The sequence below is a fragment of the Microcaecilia unicolor genome, chromosome 13, assembly GCF_901765095.1.
Source record: "Microcaecilia unicolor chromosome 13, aMicUni1.1, whole genome shotgun sequence".
NCBI lineage: Eukaryota > Metazoa > Chordata > Amphibia > Gymnophiona > Siphonopidae > Microcaecilia > Microcaecilia unicolor.
In genome coordinates this window covers 59,207,093-59,218,398 of record NC_044043.1, presented here as the reverse complement: position 1 = coordinate 59,218,398, position 11,306 = coordinate 59,207,093, and the positions used below count along the sequence as shown (strand labels likewise).

The window sequence follows — 11,306 nt, the reverse complement described above, 5'->3', positions numbered from 1 at the left end:
CCAAGCACCAGTCCTGCAGCTGTAGTTATGTGTCAATTCGGAAATCACCTTCTGGAAAGTCAAGATTTCCTTCACACCTTCCTACTTTACCAGACGTAGGTTGGTGACTGACTACCTACGTGTCTGGCAGCACGGACAGAGGCCCGGGCCAGTGCAAGCTGAGAAATCCCAGTGTGCTGAAATGTATTACATTTTTTTTCTTTTAAAAAAGGGGAAAATAGAGATATAGAAACAGTTGAGGTAGATTTGTTTATTTATTTATGTGTGCAATAATGTTGTGTTCAGTGTGTAAAATACATAAAGCAAGGATGCTCCTTTTTTACGTGAGTCCCGAGCCAAATGGCCCTATCTACCCCCCCCCCCAGGTAGAAATTCATACATTTCAAGCAGGATCTGCCCCCTCGGTTTGTCTCATCATAAGTGGGGGAGCAGAGGTGAATCAGACTGTCCTGCTTCCAGCTTCAAAGCAGGAGGAGGCCGCCTGTGATTAAGCAATCAAAACGAATAAAGGAGCCGGTCGTGATTTCCCCTTCTGTGCATCGGAGGAAGGTGCAGTTAGTGCTGTAGCCAGCGGCAGTTTCTTCCCGTTTAGCCGCTTTTCTCCCGGGAGGTGTATAAGCCTAACGATTTCCGGCGGGTGCTAGGACCGGCCGGGAGGCGGCTCTTCTCCTGGGATCGGGGAGGGGCCGGGGCTGGCAGTGCTTGGAGCTGCGAGCGGAAGAAAAGAGCATTCACGCAGGGAAGGAAGGACGGAAAAAGAGAAGCGGACTGTGGCGGGGAAGGGAGAGAAGTTCTGAGTGCTGGGATAGAGAAAAGACCCGGCCAAAGGAAGACAACAGAGCCGGATAAAACCCAGATCCAGCTCCTGGGACACGGGCACTGGCCGAAGTCAAAGCCGCTCCTGCCGGGTCCGGGTAAAACCCAGACCTTCCCGAAGCAAGTTCTCGGGGCTCCCGATCCGTCGCCTGGTGTCTGGCAAGATGCCGGGCTTCGACTACAAGTTTCTGGACAAACCCAAGCGCCGATTCCTGTGCCCGCTCTGCAAGAAGACAATGCGGGATCCGGTGCAGGTGTCCACCTGCGGCCACCGTTTCTGTGATACCTGCCTTCAGGAGTTTCTCAGGTAAGTGACCGTAGCCCCCCCACCCAGACTGGCAGGGGTGGCACAGCTGGAAAGAGTCTGTTGCATGGGGGGGGGGGGGTGATAACACGGGTCAGAGAGGGTCTGTCTATGGGGATGATAGTAGAAGTGGTACTGGAGAAGGGTGGCACTGATGTGGTAGAGATTTGTGGGGGGGGGGGGATCTGGTGCTGGACGTGGGAATGTGGCACTGAAAGAACTCGGGAGGCGAGTCTTGGGGTGGGGGAGAGAGGGGGGCGCCCTTTTAGGCTACGACACCTGACTTTTTGCTCAGCTTCTGCCTGCTCAGGTGGGAGTATAGGAGGTACCAGCCGAGCACCCCCAGTATTGAGCAGGCTCTTTACTGTGTCCAGGGAGGAGTAATTTTTGTATTGATTTAGCACCTCAATCGCTTTGAAAAGTTGGTTCTCATAGAGGTCGGGAGTTCCCTTTGTTAGGTTGTGCAGAAAGTTGAGTAGAGCCTCCCCCCCCCGAAGCCCGATAAATAGTGAGTGGCATCGACTGGGCTGTACCGGTGGCAAGGTGCACAATGGATCGCAATCGCGGTTGATGGTTTATTCGACTCGCTATACCGCTCTCCCTTCGATTTCTGGGTGCTGCTGATTGTTCCGCGTTTCCGGTTCGGGCCATTGTTGCTCGTGTTACTTTGTTGCCCCCTGGCATTAATGGCTCAGCTGATGAACACGTCCTGACTCTATTTGCTGTTCATTAACTTTCAAATGCCTGAAGGACAAAGGCTCTGTCTGGGGCCTGATAGGATGTGATGGGGGCTGGGGAGCAGCTGCTGCCCCTTGGGGGGCCCGATCTGCCTTGGCACATTGAAAGTGAGAAATACGACGCGCCCGTGGCTTTAGAGCAGCATTGGTAGAAAATCTCCAGTTTTTGGTTCGTGGGTAGCATTGAGAGAACAGTTGTCTATTTCTGCATAAGACCATACGAGGTGACCACTGTCCAATGCTCAAGCAGAGTAACAGAGGGTAGAAATCCCCACCCCTCACGCCTGGTCTTGAATATGGATTAAATGCCCCCTCTTGAACGGTTAAAACCAATGTTGAATACAAATTCTGATAAAGTGCACCAGGTTTTGCATAACGGTTAGTTCGTCTTTTGCTCACATTGCTGTGGATGCCCAAAGCGGAATCAGGTTTTCCATACAAAACTTCACATAAGACCAACAACTGTTTTTTTTTTTTGTTTTTTTCTGGCTTCCATGAAGAGCATTGGTTTAAGAAAAAGGCAGAACTAAGGAGGGAACAAAGAGCCAAAGTGCTGGATTGTTGAGAGTTGCATGTGCAAACAGCTGAGCTTGAATATTGGTTGTAAATTCCAGCATAGGCAACTGTGGGTGTTGATAGTCTTTATGTGTACAAGGTATAATTGTTGCTAGCACAAACTTGTGTGTGTGCATGCTTTGGATTCACTCTCCCGTGTTAAAACACATTTTCTGCCTTGGGTCTCTGCAGATTATTTGGTTCCTCTGCTGTATTGGAGAGCAAAATTTGTGTGGAAGCCCTGCCGTAAGCATTAGTGCACAGGTCATATGAGGTTTCTGCATTGGCCCCTCTGCTGTAGGCTGCAAAGATTTTTACTACTGTAGGGAGGGGGGGGGGGTCAGGCATTCAAATGGAAGTTGAATTCGGAGGCGCAGGTACAATATAGGAAGACAGAACTAGTTAATGTGTGTCTCTGTCCAGTCTGTACAAAGGTTAGAGTCTCTCCCCCCCCCCCCCCCCCCACCTCCAAATGGCCCAGTAAAGCTTGGTGTACAGTCTGCTCTGCAGTGAGGTTCTTCTTCCCCTACCCTTCCTGCCTGCCTGGTCTTGTCAGAACAGGAAAATTCTTTTTACTTTCTCTGTTTAGTATTCTTCCTACTGCCAGGGTTTGTTAGAAGGCAGTTTACCATACTGACTTTTATTTTTTTTTGCAAAACAGAGCAGGGTGGACACAGCATGGGAATAGTGCAAGTTGAAACTTGCAGGCTAACAAAAGTTATATTTAAACTTCCAAAGCCACAAGGAGAGAAACATATGTACATTCACATAGAGGTCGGTCCCAAGTAAAGTGAAGCCATTGTGCAAATGGAATTTAGAAAACATACCTGAGGTTCCCAGCTCTTAAAGCACAGGCACTAGTGAAAAATCCAAACTGCTAACTTGAGTCATTCAGATCTCCTGAGGTGATAGGGCTTTAGAAATCTCCACCTCCTTAGCAACACCCAAGGTTATGAAATAAAGTATATTAAGGTGTTGCTGTGCTGATGGTCATCAGAATCCCTCTCCTCTCCTGAAAGGAGGTAGAGGAAAAAGATCACTAATGCCTCTAAATCCAGGCTCCAAGCACATATCCATTCCTAAGTTTCTAAACTGTAGTTTTAGACTGGTAATGTTCAGCTTTTCGTGGGCTGAGGTTGATCTGTGGCATACACTCACAGCTGAGCACAGGACAGGTGACAGCGGGGTGTGATGCTGTTCTCTGGGCTCTGCAAATGTTGTCCTAAGTGTCCAATCAGAATAGAATGTAGGATTATAACCGTCTGATTTTGCCACTGTGCATTTCATTAAAAATTATATGTATTCCTAACTTTGGGGTCCTTGTACTAAGTTGCATTAGGTGCGAAAGTGTTTTGTGTTAGTTTTGCCATCTGCTTACACTAAGCGTGTGGTATTTATTTTTATGGCGGGTCATGTCCGAATTGGAGAATAGCCATGGATGTGCTGACTGGCTAGTGTGCTGACATTAATGCTGTGCTAAATAGGAGGTGGTTAAGTTCCTTGTGACTGTGGGCAAGTCACTTAACCCTCCATTGCTGCTGGTACAAAATAAGTACCTGAATATATGTAAACCACTTTGAATGTAGTTGCAAAATACCACAGAAAGGCGGTATATTGAGTCCCATTTCCCTTTCCCCTTTCCCCTCCTGCGTTAATTTTTTTAATGGCCACCCACTAGTTGTAGCAGCGCAGGCCATGTATTCAAGAAGTAGAAAAAAAAGTCTTTTTTTTTTTTGATGGACTGAGCGCACAGGAAAAGTCCGCATAATGATGCATCAAGCCCATTTCTTAGTGCAGCTTAGTATTGTTGAAAAACAGAACCTTCCAATTTCAACTATTGAATGAGTCTGAGCTGAGGAACTTCCTCAGCCTTCTGTTGCTCTCATGTCTGTGGTGTTTGAAGCACTAGATACTTGGCCTTTTACACACAGCCAGTTAGTCGTTGCCCCCCCCCCTCCCCACACACACATGTAGGAAATCTGTACTGACCCCTGAAACCAATATTGACTAAATCCCTCCAGAGGTCTCTGCACCTTCTCTCTTCACTCATAGCATGACACTTGCTAATTATGTAACTTCTGCTCTGTTGACCTCATCTTTTTGTTTTATTGCTGCTAAATATTTCTATAGTGCTACAGGGTGTACGCAGCACTGTACAAACACATTGAAGAGCCGGTCCTTTTCTGTGTGGAGCTTACAGTTTAGTTGGCAGACATGGAGGAACAAATGTGGCCCTTGAAGTGTAGTCAGGATGTTAGATCACAATTTTTTTTCTCCTTACATTTGTACCCCGCGCTTTCCCACTCATAGCAGGTTCAATGCAGCTTACATATTATATACAGGTACTTATTTGTACCTGGGGCAATGGAGGGTTAAGTGACTTGCCCAGAGTCACAAGGAGCTGCCTGTGCCTGCAATGGGAATCGAACCCAGTTCCCCGGGACCAAAGTCCACCCACTCTAAGCACTAGGCCACTCCTCCACTCTCTCTTCTTCATTCATTAGCAAATGGCTAGTCACTGTGCAGTCTTTAATAGTGTCTGTATTGGGACTTTACAGGGCCACAGTCATTCTTCTTGAGGTTTAGGCAAAACATGTGACTCTTTAGGGCCTTTTGGTGTAGCTCAAGATTGAGCAGAATGTGGGGGAGGGTAAGGTGTGACTGACCCAGCCTTTTTGAAGAGGGACAGATTATAGCTCTGCTGCAGGCTAGATTTTATTTGCTTGACTGCCATTCCTACAATAAAACCAAGAGTCTTAACTACTGGCCAAACATGTAACCAGCCATCATATTCTAACATGGTTAAAAAAAAAAAGATTAGAATACAGCAGAATAAAATGGTTTTCTCCGTCTATTTGCAAACAGAAATGTCTATATTTCCTACATTTATGATTTTGTGTACCTATGGTAAAATCCAGTTTTTGGGTCAGATGTTAATGGGGGGGGGGGGGGGTTGGCTTTTTCTTTGCTGTAGGAGTTTATGGAACCTGACAGACAATCAGAATCTCAGTCTTGTATTCCTGACAGATCAGCTGTTGAAACACAATAGTATTCCCAGCTCTGTCCATGTGGCTGTTCCCTCTTTGCTTCTTGTCACCGCTGTTGTAACATACTGAGGCTCTCTCCGCTTCCCCAACCCCCAGCACCATCAGTCTAGCAGTGTGACCTTCAGCATACTCCAGCCCACTCTGGAAGGTCAAATCCATAGACTTCGCAGGGTAAAAGCTGCTCACTCAGCAAATTCCCTGACTAGTCAAGCAGGCATAATTGTGTAAGCATTGCCAGGGGCTGTAGTGGGAATGTGGCATCCCCTCCCCCATACATTTTTGTCCCTCCTTTCTTCACCATCCACTCTAGAAGCTTAAAACAATTTATTAACTCCTCTTTTAATAATTACTGACTATTAATTCTGTATATAATCTTTTACACTTAAATAGATACATCTCTTTGCAAGCTGCCTAAGGAGTCCAAGCAAAATGATTGGTTTTAATATGGTCACTTGACCACGTGAGGATTAGTACTTCATGTAAGATTGAAAACAAATTTTGCAGGTTTTTGTCGAGCACTAGCTAAGGACAAAGCAGCTTGAGAAGCATCAGTTTGAGTGCAGCTTCATGGTGTTATCACAACTTTGTTCTAAAGTGGAAGAAAAGGTTTGTCACATGAAGAAAAGCAGAATGAAATTCTAGGAGGTAGTAGTAGCAGGTAAGGACCACAAAGCCTATCCAGTCTGCCCATCTGATCCCAGATTCCACTCCAATATCCTCCCTGCTTATCCGTGGTTTTGCCCTGATATCCTACCTAAGGATCCCCTTGGCCTGTGGCAGGCCTTCTTGAATTTTGTTACTGTGTTCACCTCCATCCCGTCCACCGAGGACTCAGTCCACACGTCCGCCACCATTTGTGCAATGACATAATTGCTTTTATGTTACTTCCTTTTGGGGCCTCACACTGTAATGTCTTTGTACTAGAACTTCCTTTCTGCTGAAAACTGCCTTTCTGCTTGAACCATTGGGATATTGGAGCATCTTGCTCATATAATCCTCCTCTCCTGTAAGTTATACATATTTAGGGAACATACTCTGCAGTATTTTAGCAGGCCTTTCTCGAGACTACTTCTCCTCTGTTTAACTCTATAATATCCTTTTGAAAGTAAAGCCTCCAGAATAGCTTAGCCTTTGTTTGCAGGCTTTTCTGAATGTTTGCTGTAAACAGCTTTGAACAAACAGTATATTGGCATTTGCAGTATAAGTAGCTTTAAAGGTCAAGAATAGGACACAGTACTTCAGATGAGGTTTCTCTAATTACCTGCACAGAGACATTGGTGCTTATTTTCAAAGCACTTAGACTTACAAAGGTACATTGTAACCCATGGAACTTTGTAAGTCTATGTGCTTTGAAAATGAGTCTCATTGCCTCCTCCCCCCCTCCCCCCAGTGGAAAGCCTGTGTTTTAAAATTACAAAACTTCCTGCATAACTTTTATGCAAAACAGAACTTGGGGTGGGTGTTAAAGGGGGTACACTAGGTTAACAACTGGTTGAGTGACAGAGAACAGAAGACAGTAGTTCACGCTAAAGAATATGGACCATTAGTCATTGGATAAATCCTATGTTCTGCTGAGAATAGAAGGGTGTTAGGTGGTAGTTGCTTGATATTTTTCAATTTATTCAGAAAGTCTGTGTTCAGAAATGTCTCTTCCAGCTCAGCCATAAAAAGGTTGGCATATTGGGGTGCTGTCCTGGTGCCCATCGCAGTGCCCATTATTTGCAGATAGATATCATTATTAAAGTGGAAGTAGTTGTGAGTTAAAATGAATTTGATTAATTTTGTAATAGTTTCTGGTGAGTATTGATGGTCCAGTGTGGATTTTTTTAGGAGTCTTCCACATGCAGCTATTCAGAAATGTCTCTTCCAGCTCAGATGGGCACTGCAATGGGCACCAGGACAGCACCCCAATATGCCAACCTTTTTATGGCTGAGCTGGAAGAGACATTTCTGAACACAGACTTTCTGAATAAATATGCTGAGAATAGCAAACCCAAGAGTGACTCAAGGTGGTCTGAGAAGCAATCACGTTTGTTTGTTTTTTTTTTAATTGCAAAACAGTGGCATAGCCACAGGTGGGTAGGCCAGGGTCCACGCACTTAGGGCTCAGGCCCACCCAACAGTAGCACACATTTAGTGGTAGCTGGTGGGGATCCTAACCAAGCTCCACCAGCTGATGACTTCCCCCTGATGGTAACGAAAACGCTACTCTCCACGATACCGGCACATGATCAGTTTTCAGCGCTTGCCTGCTACAGACTGCCAAGGTGGAAAGAAGCGTTTTTCTGCTAGCTGACATTTTTTTTGATGGTGTGGGGGGGGGGGGGACGACACTTGGTACCCACCCGCTTCTTGCCTAGGCCCACCCAAAATCTGTTGTCTGGCTACGCCCCTGTTGCAAAAGTCTGTAGATTCAAGCATTTGGAGTAGAAAACTTCAAGGGGGGTGTACATGATAGAGCATGGGGTACAGATGTGCACCAATCAGAGGACAGACTTCAGGGTAACCTACAGGTATCAGCTCAAGGTTGTAAAACTGCTAGTACAGAGCAAGACAGTGGTGACAGCTAGATGAAAGTTGGGCTGCAGACAGGAAGATTCCACATGGAAGCTTTTTCCACTTGTCAGTTTCGACTAATTCCGAACAGAACTGAGTTTTGTAGGGATTGTATATGTCCTTACAGAGTACGTTGTTAAAAATCTTGGAACAGGCTATGTTCTGTATACCCTAACATTTGAACACACATCACACTGTCTTCCGGTAGTCCCTATGGAAATGCACTGCAGGCAGAAATATTTAGGTGGGAGAGAGGGAAGGCAATAATTTTTTGCTCAAATGTAAAGCCAGCCTACGTCAGAGAATGTTCTAGAACAAGAGGCCACAATATAAAGCTTACATGAGAGGAGGGGAGGGAATGGTAGATTCAGGAGCAGCATCTGAAAATACCGCTTTGTGGAATGAGATCTAATGTAAGTGACAGAGACAGATGCTTAAAGAATTAATTAAAATAAAACGAAGTCTGGCATATAAGCTCAGAATATCACAGTGATAGAGGTAAGAGTGGGCTATATGATGTTGTGCCAGTGATGATGTCTGACAATGGTCTTGGCAAGTTGCAATAATGAAAACAACCCAGAATCCTTCACACCCTCAAGAGCAGACAGAAAGGGTTGAGGACTCGAGGTGATGACAAATACAGGACAGAAAATGGAAATACACAGTCCATTGTACCAGCAGGCTGTGCATCTCAGAACCCAGCCAGGTCAGTTGGCAAATCCTTGGTGGCTGGTTATTATTCCTGCAAGGCGGTAAAATCCAAGGTGCCCAAGTATTAGGACAGCAGTCTCATTTGATAGGTGTTTGAATTAGTAGATAGTGCATGGTATTTTGGGATGGTAGGGAAGTGCTGGGATAACGTGTATGAAGCAGGGGTTGTAATCCCAAACACTGTATTACAGTTACATTGGGCTTTAAGGAAGACTGGGCTGTCCTGTGTGAAGTGACAGCGTGGAAAAGTCAGATATATAGAACCAGTAGCTCAGTAATTTTGGTGGCTGTGTGAATTATTACAAAATTTGATAATAAGACATGGAAGGGGGTCTGAGTGTTAGATAAAGTGTTGGTCTTGTAAGAATGAAAGAGGAAGAGGACAAAGGCCTGAAAGGGCCTATCAGCAGAGTTGGTAGAAGTCAGAAATGTGACAGATTTTTTAAATGGTTGGGATATACACAAAGAGCAGTGCTGGGAATGAGGTTGAACAGTTGGGAAACAGATATAGGGGGAGGGAGCTCACATTGGTTTCCATATGGGTATTGTATGCTTATGTACTCAAAGTAAGATTGCAACGGAGCAGGCTAGATGGGCCGATTGGTGTTTATTCATTTTACACCCACAGGGACACACACGTGGACTTTGATTACATCTAGCACCTCTCGTCTTCAGTCTGCTTCCCAGTTCTATAAACAAAGCTCTTGTGATGTCATTGTTATGATGTCGCACACTTTTACCTTGGTCTCTTTTTTTTTTTTTTCCCAATACATTGAAAGTTGACTTATCGGAGAGCTCCTAGGGTTGAAAGTGGAGTTAAGGCTTTTGTTCTGGACTTCTATTTATGGCAAAGTGGAAGGTTTGGTATCTGTTTATGAGAATAGGGTGAAACTCCATCTCATGTTTGCATTAGAATTGAGCAAAGGGCTGCTTTGTGAGCATCTGGAGAGGTTACTAGGTCTGTCAAATGCACAGCTAATGCTGTGTAGCCCTGCCCCTGCCTTCCTGTCAGCTGGATGAGAAGCTCTATCCATTTCTCCCTCTTTCCATGTGTGTAAAAAGCAGGAAAACATGCTGAAATACCTTTTTTTATATTTTTCTCTAGCAAAACAGCCTGGTGCTTGTGTCTGGAGATTGGGGACTGGCCTGAAGGATTTGTCTAGGCAACCATCCAAGGGGTGCATAAGTACATAAGTATTGCCATACTGGGAAAGACCAAAGGTCCATTGAGCCCAGCATCCTGTTTCCAACAGTGGCCAATCCAGGTCACAGATACCCGGCAAGATCCCAAAAATGTACAAAACATTTTATACTGCTTATCCCAGAAATAGTGGATTTTCCCCAAGTCCATTTAATAACGGTCTATGGACTTTTCCTTTAGGAAGCCGTCCAAACCTTTTTTAAACTCCGCTAAGCTAACTGTCTTTACCACATTCTCTGGCAACGAATTCCAGAGTTTAATTATACGTTGAGTGAAGAAGAATTTTCTCTGATTCGTTTTAAATTTACTACATTGTAGCTTCATTGCATGCCCCCTAGTCCTAGTATTTTTGGAAAGCATGAACAGACGCTTCACATCTACCCGTTCAACTCCACTCAATATTTTATAGACCTCTATCATATCTCTCCTCAGCCACCTTTTCTCCAAGCTGAAGAGCCTTAGTCACTTTAGCCTTTCCTAATGGGGAAGTCGTCCCATCCCCTTGATCATTTTCGTCGCCCTTCTCTGCACATTTTCTAATTCCACTGTATCTTTTTTTGAGATGCGGCGACCAGAACTTAACACACTATTCGAGGTGCGGTTGCACCATGGAGCGATACAAAGGCATTATAACATCCTCATTTTTGTTTTCCATTCCTTTCCTAATAATGCTCAACATTCTATTTGCTTTCTTAGCCGCAGCAGCACACTGAGCAGAAGGTTTCAACGTATCATCAACGAGTACACGTAGATCCCTTTCTTGGTTCGTGACTCCTAACTTGGAACCTTGCATGACGTAGCTATAATTCGAGTTCCTCTTTCCCACATGCATCACTTTGCACTTGCTCACATTAAACATCATCTGTCATTTAGACGCCCAGTCGCCCAGTCTCGTAAGGTCCTCTTGTAATTTTTCACAATCCTCCCGCGATTTAACGACTTTGAATAACTTTGTGTCATCAGCAAATTTAATTACCTCACTAGTTACTCCCATCTCTAGGTCATTTATAAATATGTTAAGCAGCAGTCCCAGCACAGAGCCCTGGGGAACCCCACTAACTACCCTTCTCCATTGAGAATACTGACCATTTAACCCTACTCTCTGTTTTCTATCTTTTAACCAGTTTTTAATCCACAATAGAACCCTACCTCCTATCCCATGACTCTCCAATTTCCTCTGGAGTCTTTCATGAGGTACTTTGTCAAAAGCCTTCTGAAAATCGAGATACACAATATCAACCAGCTCCCCTTTATCCACATGTTTGTTCATCCCGTCAAAGAAATGTAGTAGATTGGTGAGGCAAGATTTCCCTTCACTAAATCCATGTTGACTTTGTCTCATTAATCCATGCTTTTGGATATGCTCTGTAATTTTGTTC

General features: G+C 44.8%; 1 protein-coding gene across 1 annotated transcript in view; it reads left to right on the top strand.

Moving 5' to 3' along the window:
• The first annotated feature begins 752 nt into the window (after positions 1-752).
• TRAF4 (TNF receptor associated factor 4) overlaps positions 753-11,306 on the top strand; it is a 61,590-nt gene continuing 51,036 nt past the window's right edge. The window contains exon 1 of the mRNA XM_030185754.1: positions 753-1,123. Within this exon, the coding sequence (XP_030041614.1) occupies positions 981-1,123 (143 nt within the window). The 5' untranslated portion in view covers positions 753-980. The remainder of the gene's footprint in view (positions 1,124-11,306) is intronic.